General features: G+C 44.3%; 1 protein-coding gene across 3 annotated transcripts in view; it reads left to right on the top strand.

Moving 5' to 3' along the window:
- MTA3 (metastasis associated 1 family member 3) overlaps positions 1-18024 on the top strand; it is a 223989-nt gene that overhangs the window by 37354 nt on the left and 168611 nt on the right. For 2 of the 3 annotated variants that reach the window (XM_043604069.1, XM_043604068.1), the window contains exons 1-2: positions 6773-6851; positions 8530-8597. In XM_043604069.1, coding sequence (XP_043460004.1) covers positions 6824-6851; positions 8530-8597 — 96 coding nt within the window. In that variant the 5' untranslated portion in view covers positions 6773-6823. Of the gene's footprint in view, positions 1-6772; positions 6852-8529; positions 8598-18024 lie in introns of those variants that run through there. The other variant, XM_043604070.1, reaches the window with a different exon arrangement.

The raw sequence follows: 18024 nt of genomic DNA, 5'->3' as shown, positions 1-18024 counted from the left end.
TAGGTAAATGGCAATGAAAAGCTATAACAGGGGCGCCTGGGTGGCTCAGTCACTTGAGCATCCGACTTTGGCTCAGGTCATGATCTCACGGTTTGTGGGTTCGAGTCCTACGCCGGGCTTTGTGCTGACAGCTCAGAGCCTGGAGCCTGCTTTGGATTCTGTGTCTCCCTCTCTCTCTGCCCCTCCCCTGCTTGTGCTCTTACTCTCTCTCAAAAATGAATAAAGAAACATTTTTTTTTTTAACGTTTATTTTTTATATTTGAGACAGAGAGAAACAGAGCATGAACAGGGGAGGGGCAGAGAGAGAGGGAGACACAGAATCGGAAGCAGGCTCCAGGCTCCGAGCCATCAGCCCAGAGCCCGACGCGGGGCTCGAACTCACGGACTGTGAGATCGTGACCTGAGCTGAAGTCGGATGCTCAACCGACTGAGCCACCCAGGCACCCCAAGAAACATTTTTTTTTAAAAAGCTATTATAGTACTGGGGTAAGAGGGAACAACAGCCTACATGATTAAGTGTTGTCCTATATAATTTGGTACAAAATTTTTGCCATCTTTGGTTTGAATAGGACTTAGATAAAGTGGTATTGGATTCCTTTCTTTCTGTGTCCCTCTTTTCTTCTGCATCCCTTTGTCTCTGCATGTAGTGTTCAGTGTTTTCTGGATGAATCTATATTTACTTAAAATTGAGTTGTGGATACCACCTGTATTAGTTTTCTGGATCTGCTGTACAAATTACCACAAACTGGGTTTCTTCAAACAACAGAAACATATTTTCACCACAGTTCTGGTAGCCAGAACCCAGGAATCAACATGTCAGCGGGGTTGATTCCTTCTTTAAAAAAAAAAAAAAAAAAAAAAAGTTTCTTTTGTTTTGAGAACAAGAGAGAGAGACAGAGAGAATGAGCAGAGGAGGGGCAGAGAGAGGGAGGGCGAGAGAATCCCAAGCAGGCTCCTTGCTGTCCGTGCAGAACCCAATGCAGGGCTTGAACTCAAAAACCATGAGATCATGACCTGAGTAGAAATCAAGAGTCAAAATCAAGAGTCGGACACTTAACTGACTGAGCCACCCAGACACTCTGGGTTGATTCCTTCTGAGGGCTCTGAGGGAGAATTCATTCCATAGTTCTTCTCCAGTATCTGGTGGTTGCTGGCAGTCTTTGGTATTCCTTGGCTTACGATTGAGTAACTCCAGTCACCACCTCCACCTTCACATGGACTTCTCCTCTTCACTTTGTGTCTCCCGTCTCCCATAAGAACACTTGTGATTGGATTTAGGGCCCATTCTAATCCAGGATGATTTCATCTCCAGATCCTTAACTTAATTTCATCTGAAAATACCCTTTATCTAAATAAGATCCCATTCACAAGCGGTATCTTTTGGGAGACTCCCATTCAACCCACCATAGGATCTTAGAGGCAAGAAGGTAAGGTAGAAAGTAGTCAGGTTTGCTTTTTCAGACTGGATCCCTCCCCTTCTCCTCTTCTTTCTGGCTTTCCTCCTTCCTTCTCCCCAACCCTGGCTGCTTTTCCAGAGCTGGGAGCGGAACTCTCTATCTCAGTCTGAGAATTTTGCTCACTGACCCTTGTGAGATGGTCAGCCCTGGGCATTCCCCCTTCATCTTCACTGTCTGTCTTGGTCAGCGACTTGTGTGGCTGTCTGCCCATGCCCTGCCTGTTTGCACATTTGGACCTGGACTCTGATCTCCTGAACCCGGACCTGCTAAACCTGTTTTTTTTTCCCAAGCTGAAGGACTCATGGAACCTGCTTCTTCCCCTGGGGCCAGGGTTTGGTTTACTCCTTAGACAAGACAGGCAGGCTCTGTGTAGATGGTGACACAGAAGAGGCTATTTTCACTGCAGATCTCCCTTTTAAGCTCTAGGCCTATTTGTCCACCTCTTTCCTAAAGAGGAAACATCTACCTGGATTCCAAAACAATTTGTTTAACATTAAACCTGTCAACTATCCCTCCTCCCCCAAATTGCCTACCCTACAGTATTTTTTTTAATTAATTAATTAATTAATTTTTAACAGTTTATTTATTTAGGGGCGCCTGGGTGGCTCAGTCAGTTGAGCATCTGACTTTGGCTCGGGTCATGATCTCATGGTTCATGAGTTGGAACCCCACATCCGGCTTGCTGCTGTCACACACAGCCCACTTCCGATCCTTTGTCTGTCTGTCGGTCTCTCTCTGCCCCTCCCCCACTCGTGCCCTCCCTCTTTCTCTCTCTCTCTCTCTTAAAAATAAACCTTTTAAAAAAGTTTAAAGTTCATTTATTTTTTAGTAATCTCTACACCCAATGTAAGGCTTGAACTCACGACCCTGAGATCAAGAGTTGCATGCTCTTCCTACTGAGTCAGCCAGGTGCCCCCCTACTCTAGTGTTTTAAACTCACTGCATCATACCTCTTCCCACCCAGTTACTCATACTCTACCTCTCCAAAGTCATCAGATCCCATAACCCCTACCTCCTAAATCTTTCTCAAATCCCTCTACTTTTCTCCCATCCCCCTGCCTCTACCCTAGGTCAAGCCATCATCCCTTCTCACCAACCTACCAACCTCACCATGTTTCCTCACCAACCTACCAACTGGTCTCCTGCCTAGACCCTTCCATCTTGTCAAATCCTCTTTACTGCAGCCTGTGTCATTCCTATAAACACTCCCTGTTAAATCCCTTAGACATTCCCATTTCCCCTTATAATTCGTTTTCCTAACTCCACACCCTGTACTGCCCAGCCACCTCCCCATCCAAATTTATAGCATTATGCCAGCTAAAAAAGGGAAGCTTTAAGATCAATTAGTTCAACCTTCCGGGGGCTCATGCTTGTCCCCATTGTGATTTCTGGTCCCTTTTCTGCTACCTGGAAGCAATGCTGCCTCTAGAGTAGGAACCTCCTGTGGATGCAACCCAATGGCTGAGCCAGATCCCCTTGGAGGGCATGAGAAAACCATGGACTCCTAAAATGCACATTTCCAAAAACCAAGACCTTCTGAGATTAGCCCTGAGCTTCGTGTTTTCAGCAAAGGGATGGATGGAAGGCCATGCTCCTTGACTCTAGAAGCTACAAAACTCCTGACTCTCATTTCCTTTCCCTCGGGGGCTCCCCGCTTTGATTCTTGCTGTTATATGCTTAGCTTTCTCCTAGGATACAGCACATGTGCCTTTAAAACCTAGGACCTCCTTAGAATAGCTGAGACAGGCTGGCCTTTTTCCAAAAGAATTTTACTAAATAATGAAACAAGTTAGTGAAAGAAAAGAAAAAAAGACAGAGAGAGAAACAAATCATAGAAAACACAAACAATAAGATATAATCCTTTATCCAAAACCTGGCATCTAATTTCAGATTAATTAGATTCTAGACACCCCCCTCCTACCCAAGTTCCTTTCCTGAATTCAATATCACGAAGCTTCTAGTCTCTGGCCAGCTCTGTAGAACCTGTATGAAAACTCTATCCTCAGATTGAGACAAAAATCAACTCTGTCTCATTTACTTCTTCCTTCCCTCCTTTCTTATGAAAGGGGCAGAGGGGCCGAGGGAGAGAAAAAGAGAAAAAGAGAATCTTAAGCAGGCTCCATATTCAGCTTGGAGCCTGTCCTGAGGCTTGATCCCATGACCCTGGGATCATGACCTAAGTTGAAATCAATAGTCGGACACGCAACTGACTGAGTCACCCAGGTGTCCCCATTTACTGCTTTCTTGAGCATCCATTTCTCTTCAGCTAAGTGGTGGGATGCTAGAAACTGACACAGGAACACAATGGGCCTTTAGACAATTTCTTACCATGATTCTCTCTCTTTTTTTTTCCAATGTTTATTTATTTATTTTGAGGGGGGGGGAGAGAGAGAGAGAGAGAGAGAGAGAGAGAGAGAGAGAGAGAGAGAATCTCAAGCAGGCTCCCTGCTCACCATGAGATCATGACCTGAACCAAAATCCAGAGTCAGATGCTTACTATCTGAGCCACCTAGCACCCTCCCCCCCGCCCCCCCCCCCCCCGCCCTTACAATGATTCTTTAATCACAATAGCCATGCCAGGAAATTTTTCCCACAGAAGGTTGGATTTGCCAGGGGATTTCTGGCAAGGTCTGAGAGACACCTCTTCCTTAGTGGTGAGGGTGGCTGGCATAGAGAGAAAGGACCTAATATATAGGAAACTCTTAACATGTGCCAAACACTTTATGTATTGTTTTAAGCACAAGACTTTGCTATAGGTATCAATCCCTAATCGTATTTTGAAGAACTTGAGGCTCGGTGAGGATAAGTATCTTGCTCAAGGTCTTACAGCTAAATAGCCAAACTAGGAGTGAAGTTTGGGCTGGTTGATGACAAGTTTGTGGTGATCTGAACCACACAGCCTCCGGAGGTAGAGGTACCTTTGCTTCCTTTGAAGGTAAAGGCTTTTCCACCCTTTCTCTGCTTTGAGGGTTTCTTTTAATCTCCAAACATTTGCGAAACTCCATTATGGCAGTACCTCTTTGATATTAGGAGGTATGTAAGTTTCATAGACAAAATCCTCGCATTCAAATCAGTACCTAGTTCTCTATACTAAGCCCATCATTGGTATTTATGCTTTCAGATATGGAGCATGTACTATGTAGAAGACATAGAAGACGTAGAAGTCAATGGGGGACTTCTGGATAAGACTGTTCCTAAGGAGAGGAGGTGGGTATGGATGGAGGAAGTTTTCTTGGCACCTTTTGCCCATTAAGTATGGTTAGTACAGTCACCACAAATACTTGCTAAGGTGCACAAAGTTGGGGAAATGAGAGAGCAGTACGGAACTAACAGAAATACAGAAATATTTTGAGGGGGAAAAAGTGCTCATTTATTTAAAAATGATGGAATGGTCAAAAGCTTTAAAGCTTGTGATCTGTTCCTTTGTAGTTTGTGGTTTTCAGGTAGCCTTTTCACTTGGAAAAAGGCTTCTGGTTTAGAGAATTGTAGGCCAGAGGAAAGGGCTGAATTATAATCTCAATACTGCTACCAGTTTACTGGATGACTCCAGGTGAATTATTCAACCTATTTATGTGTCAGCACAGAAATGGAGACAGTGATGTCAGATATGTCACAATATGTTTTCCGTGGGATGTCCAGTAAAAGGATTATGATAAACAACAACTATTCAGTGTGCATAACAGAACACTTCTGCTTTTTTTCTCTGGGTCAGAAGAGCTGACACAGGCTCACATTGTACCCATGGTATAAAACCCTTGGGAATCTGAAACATTATGGAGTTAATAAAAAGCAACAGACACCTGTTATTTACATAGTGCTCTATGCTGAATGATTTATAAAGCATTTTCATGTATCATCACAACTGATTCTCAACTCACCTGTGAAATGGAATTAATGTTCCCATTTTATATCTGAAGAAATTTGGGTCACACATAATCAAGGTGATTCAGGCAAAGGTGCTTTATTTTTATTTTTTACTTTGCCTCAGCTATGTAGAAAATTATTTTTTTTCACCTTAGTAATTTGTGATAACGGACCATCACAAATGCCATCACCATACAAACAAAACACAATCTTTTCTTAGGACACTTCCCATCCCTGCACAGACCCCACACCCAGAGTCACCAACATGTAGCTGTAAATCACCAGAAACTCCAAACAGCCCAGGAAGGGGAGGGATCATCTTTATGCTGATTATATGACAATGCCTGGGAGCAGTTTGGAATGGATTGGCGTTTTAAAGAAAGATGTTTGCGTTCATTTGGGGGATTGCCCCGGAGAAGATTCAACTCTATTTGTTTTTTGTTAGTTTCCTGTGAGGGAATTAAGGCTGAGGACACAGGGATTGCCTAGAGAATTAGCATGGGAAAATAATAATGATTTAAAAGCTTTAGACACATAACTAGTTAACAGTGCATCAGTGGCAAGGTGACTAAAACTATCTCCTCCTTTGTGGTTGGTGGTGAAAGGTAGGGTCCTGTTCCCCTATGGGCAAAAAGAACCCCCCACTCCCTTCTCTAAGGGCCTCTTTTCCTGGCAGGGCAGCACAGTGTGTAGGGCCTGTCTAGAGGTGAGGCCTCCACGTGGGGGGGAGTGGGTTCTGTTCAACCCGGTTTTGGGGTGAACGCTGACAGACCTACCAATGCAGTTGGGGTAAACTTGGGAGGGCGTCAGTTTTTTTCTACACTTGTCCCCAGTTGGGGCTTTCCGTGAGGATGCTGGAAGCACCTGGAGTCCTCCTGGCCCCAAGGTGTGCATGACCCAGGACCACTGCATTAACGTCACCACGAGGAAGGTGCTCTGCGGCGTGCACTTAGTTGTACCCAAGTGTTTGCCCTGAGGCTGGCGCCCACGTGCTAGAGGTCTCGCATACAGGGGTCTCCCAGGGACGGAGCAGGGAGGAAGACCTGTCTGGAGGTGGCCAGGTGACAGGGTACACTGGCTGAGGCGGTACCGGCTCGGGAGAGCCTGAGCCCCTGCCCCCGCCCCAATTCTCTAATAGCCCCAGGTCCGCCTTTGCGAGTACAGGCCTCTGCTTCGGCCACGACCCTTGCCCTAGGGTACTCCACTTCCAGCAAGGGCCCCCAAGCTACCGCCCGCCCCAAGTCCTTGCTGGCCCCGCAGCGACCTCCCCCGGCCCGGCCCACTCGGCCTTGCAAGCCCGTCGCTGGGGGCGGTAACCTGCCCCCACCCCGTGGCGTCCCCTCCCCTTCACTTCCCCCTCCCCTCGGTCCCTCCCTCCCCTCCCCCCCGTGGCGAGGCGGCGGCGGCGGCGGCGGCGGCGGCCGAGGCTGAGGCGGCGGCGGCGGCTGCGGCGGCGGCGGCGGGCGGGGCTCGGCTCGGGCTCCGCGGGCGGGCGGGCGGACATGGCGGCCAACATGTACCGGGTCGGAGGTAGGAAAGCTCGGCCCGACCCGGCCCGTCTGGGGGCGGGCTCGGGAGTGGGGGATCGGGGCGAGTTCACCCTAACGGCTGGGAGCCGCGGGCGACCCGGCCGAGGGCGCAGGGAGCGGGGGGCGCCGGGGCCCGCCGAAGGGGCCGGGGTTTCCCACCCCCGCCACCCGCCCCTCCCTCGACTGTGGCCGGCTGGGGGCCGGCGCCCACCCTGCCCCTCGCTCCCACCCCCGCTCAGTTTTCTAGGGCCAGGCCTGTACTTGGGGGTGTGAATCCTCAGACGCCTCCCTCCAGGACACCCGCATTGGGTATGGGCCGTCGAACCCCCTGATAGGGTGGTCTTTCCCCGCGTGGCTTCCAGGCTGTGGGGGTTGGAGAGGATGGGGGGACATCCCCCCTCCTCTACTCCTTCTCCCCTTTAGTGGGAGTGTGGGGTGGGGGTGGGGGCGATGGGGGTTCAGCCAGGGGCACAGCCAGGGGCCTGTTTGTGGGGACGGGGCCCTGCACCTCTCCTTCCTCACCCCCCTCCCGTTTCTTGCCCAGCCCCCCAAGATGGGACACAGTGGGGCCAGGGCACCGCAGCCAGAGGTGGGGAGTTGAGCTCTGCCTGGACGTTTGCTCTGGTGTCTGCCTCCTTCCCAGCCTTCTGCAGGAGAGAGAAATAAGGTCAAACAAACTTTCTCCCTACTCACGACGCCCTCCTCCCTCTTTCTTGGTAAAATAATAATTCAGATAAGTGGCGTGTTTGTGTGTGAGACTCGCTCTTCTCTGCTCATTAGTGAGCTCCTGATGGATGGTGGTGGGAATGGCCTGGCCAAATGAGGCCACTTTGCAGAAGAGAGACGGGAAAGAGCCACTGAGATAGACAATAACAACGCAGCCCAACCTTTCAAATAAACACACAGTGGGAAGTTTCCAGTGAGCCTATTAGATGAGAGGAAAAGCCACACTTGAAAATTTTTATCCTTTTTATTGAAAGCCGGTTGTGATTTCTTTACAACACAACCCTGCATGGATCTGGGTTAAATATGGTAAAGAGTTTTTTAAAAGCCTGATATCATCTCTAGAGAGCTCTGTCAGAAAGCGAACCCCCTTTCATGTCTGTACACCCCTCTACCCCCCCATCATCTCAGACCTGTGGAAAAGTTTGTCAGTGTGCTTCCTCTTACCTGCTCAGCTCACTTGATTGGTTTTTGTTTTGTTTCGCTTTGTTTTTTTTAGTGATTGAAATGTACTTTGGGCTGCTAAGCTTTTCAAGATGCTCTAAATTTGTCTTAGGTCAATAGTTTTATGTGAGAAGCATACTCCAGGGTAAATTGGATTGAGGGAAAAGATGTGGGAGCAGTTACAGCATAAAAGACATGTTTAGTCAGCTCTGACTACTTAATGATAAGAGGGGTCTGTTTGTTTATTATTTAGTGATGGGTGGTGTGAAAGTTTAGGAGAACTTGATAAAACATGAATTGAAATGAAAATATTAGAGGAAAATAAGGGTCTGTGAATGAATAGTAGGCATATGAGAAAATATATTAAACTTGTATTACTAAATTTGCTTTTATCAGGGAACGAAGTCTGCACTTCATTTTGAAAGTGAATTTGCCTAATATAGAAAGTCATAGATTGACAAATGTGAACTTTCTGTTGAAAAGATTAAGCTCTTTACTTCCTTTAATTACAGATTATGTCTACTTTGAGAATTCCTCCAGTAACCCATACCTAATCAGAAGGATAGAAGAACTCAACAAGGTATACACTGAGCTTTCTTGATTCTAATATTAAAAAATAATTGTTTTCCATTGAAGAGTAATTAGGTAAAGGGCATAAGAGGTGATTTTACTTTCAGTCCTAGAGTCTTTGAAAGTAGAGATTGCAGATTAGAGAGTTAGGCAGGATTCTGAATATTCTTTTACTTTTTATAATTACCTGTGATATTAAATTTACTGAGTATTTAACATCTGCGTATTTCTTCACATTGCTCGGAGCTTCTCAGAGCAGGTCACTCCTGTAATTCAGTCCCTTTTTATATTTAGAGTCATAATTGTATTTCTCCCTTTTTAGTGGATCATGATTTTCCTCTTCCATCTTTAGAAGGAGGAAGCTATGAAATCTAATATTGAAGGGAATTTGTAAAATTCTGGACTAGACCAACTAATAAGAATACAGTTTTGGTATAATGCAAAGTAGCTTCCTACTTTAGGTCTTAGGTAAATAAAACTTTTATATTAAGGTTTGTCCCTGGTCGCTGGTGTCCAGGACATCAGAAGCATTGTGACTGTTTGCATATGAATGCAATGGTGGCTTATGAAAACAGTCATAAACTATATGAACCATAGATTACTAATGATGCTCTGTTTTCCTCCAAACCAACTGTGAAGCTTATTTGTACAGCTTATGAGAATTCATAGTGTTAAAATGTTGGGACTATCTAGCTGAAACCTTTCCCCCAAAGTACCATCTGGAGGCTGGTCCAGTTCTGAGCCCCAGGAAGTGGGGTGTGGTTTAGGGCATTTCTGGTTTATGAGCCCCGAGATCTTGGTTTGCTTCTGGAGATACCCCGTGGACCTTGCATTTGTAAAACTTTTGGCGTATTTTGAGACCACTACCACCAAATGAAGAGAATGGTCTCAGGATTAGATCAGTCTGTGGGTGGGAACTGTTGGGGTGTCATTTTAACCTTTTTTACGTTATTGATGTAAAGGTGTAGGCAACTCGAAGCTGTTTATCAGTTTATGTAGAAAATTAATTAGGATACAAAAGAGAAATGTTGGCCTGTGAGACTGGTATTCTTTGGCTACTCCCTACCCCTCTGACCTCCACTTTCAGGGTCTCTGCCTTGCTCATATGGCTGCCAGCACAGTAGATTCTTGGCTGTTTTCATGTGCACCCACGTTAGGACCACCGAGTCATTTCTAATCCCCTGTACCTGCTCTGCCTTGCTCTTTTTTCCATATCATTTATCACCTTCAAGTATACTTAATTATTGTGTTTATTTTCATTGCCTGTTTTCTCAGACTAGAATGTAAGCTCTATGTGTGTAGTGATCTTTTCTGTTCACTAATGCATCCCAAGTGCCTTAGAATAAAGCGATTGGTACATAGTTAAGACATTCAGTGATTATTTGTTGAATTAATGAATTTCTCCAATGTCTGATGTTAATGCTTGCACACAGCTTTTACTGTTTACAAATTATTTTGATTTGTTCGTTTTACAGATATTTCTGAGGACCTGCTACCTGCCAGGCATTTTTAGATATGCGCTTTTAGGAATTCAGGGGTGCACAAAAATAGGTCCGGTAGTGAGACAATCATCAGCCAAAGTATCCCACAATTAGAAGGAAAATTGCAGCTGTACTAAATTTGCAACCATCAGGACATGGTGTTCTGGAAGCGTATAATCTTGGGGATTCACGTTTGTTACTTTTTCTGAGCCTCAAAATAACCTTAAACCTTTAAGGTAGATGCATCATGGAGTGTTGTTTAGAGGTATGCAGTAGTAATAAGACTGGATTGCACCCTCTAGCTTGAACTTGGCTCATTTCACACTCCTTTGTCGTCATAACACTGTTCACTTCAAAAGTATCCCTCGGGGCACCTGAGTGGCTTAGTCGGTTGAGCATCCGACTCCTGATCTCAGCTCAGGTCTTGATCTCAGGGTTGTGAATTCAAGCCCTGTGTTGGGCTCCATGCTGGGTGTGGAGCCTACTTAAAATAGTAATAATAATAATAAATTATATTTGAAAAACAGTGGCGCCTCGGCTTAGTCTGGTAAGCCTCTGACTCTTGATCTTAGCTCAAGTCTTGATCTGAGGGTCGTGAGTTCAAGCCTTACATTGGGCTCTGCGCTGGCATGAAGCCTACTTTAAAAAAAAAAAAAAAAAGAGGAACGCCTGGGTGGCTCAGTCAGTTAAACGTCCGACTTCAGCTTAGGTCATGATCTCCTGGTCTGTGAGTTCGAGCCCTGCGTCGGGCTCTGTGCTGACAGCTCAGAGCCTGGACCCTGATTCGGATTCTGTGTCTCCCTCTCTCTCTGCCCCTCCCCTGCTCACGCTCTGTCTCTCTCTGTCTCAAAAATAAGTAAAAACATTAAAAAAAAATTAAAAAAAAAAAGAAAGTACCCTTGTCTTCCCATCTATAACTTCTTCCTGGTCCTCTGCTTTCAGCAGAGAGTCCTTATTATAATATTGGTTTTTGGGAGGCTGGGGATGACTGAACTGTGAGAGACTACAGTTTGTAATTTCAGACAGTGGCAATTTAAATAGATGGATTATTGGTAAATAAGTGAGATTGACTAGTATTAAATAGTGAATATTTACATAGAGCCTTTATTTTTGAAGGGATATGGAAAGGGTATCTCATTTATTTAAAAAAAATGTTTTATTTACTTTTGAGAGAGTGCAAGCGGAGGAGGGGCAGAGGAGGGGAGAGACAGGGGATCCCAAGTGGGCTTTGGGCTGACAGCAGTGAGCCCAATGTGGGGCTCGAACCCACAAACTGAGATCATGACCTGAGTTGAAGTTGGGCGCTCAACCAACTGAGCCACCCAGTTGTCCCAAGATTTCTCATTTTAAAGAATTCATTAAACAAATATTTATTGAGTACTTGTTGTGTACCAGGCACTTGTCTAGCTGATACACAATAGTGAACAATATGGACCTATTTTCTGCCCCTCATCATAGTCTCATGAGGGAGACACATGAAAGACAAGTTACCAGACATTAAAAAAAAAAAAAAATAGTGAAAATGATGTTAACTTTTAAGAAGGAAATAAACAAGCATCTTAACATAGAGAATAACAGGGGTCACTCCTTTTGGATAGAAGGGCAAAGGATTTTTTTTTCATTGAAGTTTATTTATTTATTTTTGAGAGAGAGCAAGAGAAAGTGAGAGCGTAAGAGAGACAGAGAATCCCAAGCAGGCTCTGCACTGTCCACGCAGAGCCCAACAAAGGGTTTGAACTCACGAAGCAAACCATGAGATCATGACCTGATCTTAAACCAAGAGTTGGATGATTAACCTACAGAGCTACCCAGGTGCCCCAGAAGGGGAAAGAATTTTAAGGACACTGAAGTTGAGTCCTAAAGGATGAGAAAGGTAGCCATGGGAGAGAGCCCACACAAATGTTCCAGATACAGGCCCTGAGAGTAGCATAGGTCAAATTGGCAAAGTGGGGAAAATTAACATGATGAAAAATCCCAGTAATGAATTTAAGAGTACTTGATATGTTCCAATTGATAAGCCAGGATAAGAAAGGACTTTACCTAGGAGTGCCTGGCTTGCCTCAGTCAGTGGAACATGCGACTCTTGGTCTCAGGGTCATGAGTGCAAGCCCCATGTTGGGTGTAGAAATTACTAAAAATAAATAAAATTTGGGGCGCCTGGGTGGCACAGTCAGTTAAGTGTCTGACTCGATCTCGGCTCAGGTCATGATCTCACAGTTTAAGTTCCAGCCCCACATTGGGCTCTTCGTTGGTGGCATGGAGCCTGCTTGGGATTCTCTCTCCCTCTCTCTGCCCCTCATCCGCTTGTTCTCTCTTTCTCTCTCCCTCCAAATAAATAAACTTAAAAATATTTTTTTAATAAAAAAATAAAACAAAAATAAATAAATTTTAAGATAGTTACTAAAATAGGTTAATGTCCTTTCTTTTTTTCTTTAAAGTTTTTATTTATTTAATTTCTACACCTAACATGGGGCTTGAGTTTATGACCCTGAGATCAAGAATTGCATTTCTTCGGGGCGCCTGGGTGGCTCAGTCGGTTAAGCGTCCGACTTTGGCTCAGGTCATGATCTCACAGTTCGTGAGTTCGAGCCCCGCGTTGGGCTCTGTGCTGACGGCTCGGACCCTGGAGCCTGTTTCAGATTCTGTGTCTCCCTCTCTCTCTGCTCCTCCCCTGCTCATGCTCTGTCTCTCTCTGTCTCAAAAATAAATAAACATTAAAAAAAAAAAAAAAAAGAATTGCATTTCTTCTAATTGTGCCAGCCAGGCATCTCTAGTAATTATCTTCTTTTTTTTTTTTTTTAATTTTTTTTTTTTAACCTTTTATTTATCTTTGAGACAGAGAGAGACAGAGCATGAACAGGGGAGGGTCAGAGAGAGGGAGACACAGAATCCGAGAATCCAAAACAGGCTCCAGGCTCTGAGCTGTCAGCACAGAGCCCGACGCGGGGCTCGAACTCACGGACTGCGAGATCATGACCTGAGCCGAAGTCGGCCGCTTAACCGACTGAGCCACCCAGGCGCCCCTTTTTTAAATTTTTTTAATGTTTACTTTTATTTTTGACAGACAGAGAGAGACAGAACATGAGTGGGGGAGGGGCAGAGAGAGAGGGAGACACAGAATCCAAAGCAGGCTGCAGGCTCTGGGCTGTCTGCACCGAGCCCAATGCGGGGCTTGAACTCACACTGCGGGATCATGACCTGAGCTGAAGTCGGACGCTCAACCGACTGAGCCAACCAGGCGCCCCCCTATTAATTATCTTCTGAATAGAATATGTGTATGTGTGTGTGTGTGTGTGTGTGTGTGTGTGTGTGTGTGTTTAATTTAATTTAATTTAATTTAATTTTATTTTATTTTATTTTATTTTATTATTAAAAAAAAACTTTTTTGGTGTTTTTTTTTTGAGAGAGAGAGAGAGAGAGAGAGAGAGAGAGACAGTGCAAGTGAGGGAGGGACAGAGAGAGAAGGAGACACAGAATCTGAAGCAGGCTCCAGGCTCTGAGCTGTCAACATAGAGGCCAACACAGGGCTCAAAGCCTCAAACCAAGAGATCATGACCTGAGCCGAAGTCAGACACTTAACCAACTGAGCCAGCCAGGTGCCCCTTGTGAAGATAATCTTTTGGAGGGTGAATATAAGATTAAAATAGAAACAACTTTCAGTATATTTTATTTAGTCATTATCTAGGTTGGATGTTGCTCCTACTTCTAAAGATGGCATTTGCTGGCCTCCAGGGTGGCGGGGCAGTGGGGGGGTGGCTGGGGGAGCTCAGTTGGTTGAGTGGCCAAGTCTCGATTTCAGCTCAAGTCATGAACCCAGGGTCGTAGGATCGAGTCCTGCATTGGGCTTTGTGCTGAGCATGGAGCCTGTTTAAGATTCTCTCTGTCCCTCTGTTCCTCTCCCCTACTCTGGCATTTACTCTCTCTCTCAAATTAAAAAAATTTTTAAAAAAAGATTGCATCTGCATTCATGTTGAGAGAAAGCTGTGTGCACATAATAGTGTAGTGTCAGGAAGTTTGGGAAGTTAAACTTGTGGAAAAATTTCTTTGTTATTTGCTACTAAAATTCTTTTGGTGTGTATGCTGTATTATTTGTGTGTATCTTCATATTCTGTATATTTTATTAACCCTATGACTTGCTCTGAGATTCATTTTACTGTTTCTAGTCTCATGGTTTTTTTTTTTTCAGGCGGGGGAGAGGGGAATCACTAATTTCTTTGAGAATCTGATGACACCCTCTGCCTCCAACTACATTTGCACATAATTTCAGGAGAGTCCCTCAAAGCCCTTTTGTGAAACCCAGGTTGAGACCTCTCCTACCATTTTAGATCTCTTGGGAAAAAGGACAGAAATTGGAAAAGCACCTTTTCACTTGTTCTTTAGTTTGAGCAAACCACAGACGTTTTGAAATGGAAAGTGTGTGTGTGTGTGTGTGTGTGTGTGTGTGTGTGTGTGTGTGTGTGTTTAATAATGTACTTTCTAAGTCTGGGATAGAAACAGACATGAGTATGACTAAAATGATTCTAGAGCTTAAGAAAAGCCCCTTATTGCTAGAGGATATTTCAGTAAACATGCTTGACGGAACAGGATTTAAGAGGCTGCAATGCACATGGAGAAAAGAATACAGAAGAAAAGTTGACATCCACTGTGGGTTCTTCTTTACACATGTCCCTGCTTTTCCCACCTATGTGGTTTTCCCTGGTCCTTCTTTTTTCTTGGACACTCAGCTTTCCATGCTTCACCTGTTGGACTCCTTTCCTTCTTTCCTAGGACTCTACCCCCTTTCCTCTGCCTTCCCCCGGTGGGTTGCTCTTCCTGCTTCCACGAGTGAGAGAAGTAGAGTCTGGAGGGGAAAGGAAGTTGTAAAGGAAAATATGAGTGGCAATATTGTCAGGCACATTTTACATTTATGCTTTAGTTGCGGGGAATTGGTGAAGGTTTCTAATCAGGTGAGGGACATGATTCCAACTGGGCTTTGGAGGGTTGGAAAGGAGACGATGTGAATAGACATCCTTGCTAGAGTGGAGGCTTCGTGAGGGTGGGCACTATGTATCCATGGAGCTTAGCTCAGTGCTTGGGCACAGAGGAAGGTCTCAAAAGAAATGTGGTGAGTTGAAAGAATAGCCAGACTTTTATATATACCAAATTTTTTTTCACTTTTTTAAAGTAATCTCTACACTCAATGTGGAGCTCGAACTCACAGCCCTCAGATCAAGAGTCAGATAGATGCTCTACTGACTGAGCCAGCCAGGCACTCCTAACCTAGGTTTTTAGAGCAGTGCTTGGAGAACTATTTGTGGTGAAAGATTTTTTTTTTTTTTTTAACGTTTATTTATCTGTCTTGAGAGGGAGAGAGAGAGGCAGACAGAGAGGGAGAATGAGAATCCAATCAGGCTCTGCACTCTCAGCACCAAGCCCGACACGGGGCTCCATTCCATGAAACGAGAGATCATGACCTGAGCAGAGATCAAAAGTTGGATGCCCAACTGATTGAATCCCCCAGGCACCTTGTGGTGAAAGACTTTTAAGAATGTTCACTATCTGGGGCACCTGGGTGGCTCAGTTGGTTAAGCATCCGACTTCTGCTCAGGTCGTGATCTCACGGTTTGTGAGTTCAAGCCCCAAGTTGGGCTCTGTGCTGACAGCTCAGAGCCTGGAGCCTGCTTCGGATTCTGTGCCTCCCTCTCTCTCTGCCCCTCCCCTGCTCGCACTCTGTCTGTCTGTCTCTCTCAAAATAAATAAACATTAAAAGAATGTTCACTATCTCAGACTGCTTGTATAAAATGAAAATAAATAATAGAATAATGAAGTTTAAAATAAGCTTATAAAACCACAAGCCTTCATTTTTCATTAGTAGGTTCAACAGATTAAAATTAACTATCAGATGCTCTAATACACACTCAGACTCTCAGTTCTCATTTCATTACACAGCAACAGTTGTAGACTGGGTCTTGGACCATGTTTTGAGTAGCTCAACTTTAGAGGAATGCTGGAGGTTGTGTGTGTGTGTGTGTGTTTTGTATGTGTATTTGTGGAGGGGAAGAGGAACACTGTAGTGGCAAAGTACCTAATGGCCAAGTGTGTACATGGTTCAGAAGAGACTTTATTTTTTTAATTTTTAAAAAACGTTTATTTTAAAAATTTTATTTTTTTAAGTTTATTTATTTATTTCTGTGTGTGTGAGAGAGAGAACACAAGTGGCAGAAGGGCAGAGGGAGAGGGAGATACGGAATCTCAAGCAGGCTCCAGGCTGAGCTGTCAGCACAGAGCCTGATGTGGGCTGGAGCCCACGGACTGTGAGGTCGTGACCTGTGAGCCAAAGTTGGATGCTCAACCTACTGAGTCACCCGGGCACCCCTAAACGTTTTAAAAAAAAAATTTTTTTTTTTTTTTTACATTTTTATTTATTTTTGAGAGACAGACACAGCACAAGTAATCAGCCTCCATGAGCTGTCAGCACAGAGCCTGATGTGGGCCTCGAACTCACAAACTGTGAGATCATTACCTGAGCTCAAGTCAGACGCTTAACCGACTGAGCCACCCAGGCGCCCCAAAATGTTTGTTTTTTATTATATTTGAGAGAGAGAAAAAAGAATGCGTCAGGGAGGGGCAGAGAGCGAGGGAGACAAGAGGATCTGAAGTGGGCTCTGCCCTAATAGAGAGCTCAATGCAATGTGGGGCTGGAACTCACAGACTGTTAGATCATGACCTGAGCCAAAGTCAGGTCCTTAACTGCCTGAGCCACTCAGGTGCCCCAAAACTGTTTATTTTGAACTGTGCCCCTCCACCCCAAGCAGTTTTGAATTCGTTTTTGTAGAGTATTCCTAGTGGAGGAACTCACTAGAAAGGCAGAAAAAATATGCCATTAGACACTTGCTTTGGGTTTTGAATGTGCTTTTGTCTTAAAACAAAACTGATAAAGAGCTTATAATTGTAGTCATTGATAGATTTTATGTACAAGAGGTATTGACCTGTTCATTTATTAGATTGCTGGATCATTACTTCTGGAGGATGTATTTGATCACAATATTGTGAAATATAGAAGCACTTTGGTTAGGATTTAATATGATTTCAATTCAAAGGGCAATATTTCTCCATGACTATTTCTCACTCTAAAATACTGCTGCTGAACTTCATAAAATTGACAAATTTACTGTAGCATAAGTATATTCTTATTTCTTTATGTCTGAATATATCTGTAAGCCCAGAGAAATTCTGAAAATTTGTTCTCATATTTGTTTGAAATTGGAAATCACAATAGCATTTTACTGTAATCTATGTGTTTTTACAAGGAACTTTGTAATGAATGACTGACCTTGAAAGTTCTCAGAATTCATAAGGAATAGGAGGAGAGTAGGAACCTGGGCCCCAGCTGCAGCAAATTACAACCTAACTGAATATTGGTTGTATTCTAGACTGTAGTCAAAAATAAATAAGAACTTCAGCTTTCATAACTCAGAGATTTTAATACTTTCATATGTGAAGGTAAACTAAGTACTGCTGAGAAGATCAACTATTACAGAGTCATAGACTTAACCAGGGCTGGAGAATGCTTTTCCAGTTCTTCTGCTCCATTCTGTCTGACGGCTGCCCGAACCTACAGGGCTTCACCATCATGAAACATGGGGGTGTTCTGGAGAGGACTGGATGATTTTACTTTTAGCCTCTGCTTCTGGGAGTGGGATATGTTTTGCTGTCTTAAGTAAGTTACCTTGTGGCTCTGAAAATTTGGGGGATTAGTTTCTCAGGGGTAAGGAGATTTAAGCATCTGGCTTTAGTCATTAAAGGGGTGTGATCACTTAAGATTAACTGATACTAGTAAGTTATTTAATTTTGACATTTCAGTTTAACTTGGAACCTTTGCAAATGCTGCACATCCTCATTTGCATTTTTTCAGCTCTCTGATTATCCTGCAGTTGTGGTTGGCACAGTGTAAATGAGATTGATCTTGTAATTGTG

The sequence above is a fragment of the Prionailurus bengalensis genome, chromosome A3, assembly GCF_016509475.1.
Source record: "Prionailurus bengalensis isolate Pbe53 chromosome A3, Fcat_Pben_1.1_paternal_pri, whole genome shotgun sequence".
NCBI lineage: Eukaryota > Metazoa > Chordata > Mammalia > Carnivora > Felidae > Prionailurus > Prionailurus bengalensis.
The sequence above is the reverse complement of the archived record's forward strand: the minus strand, read 5'-3'. Positions and strand labels throughout refer to the sequence as shown.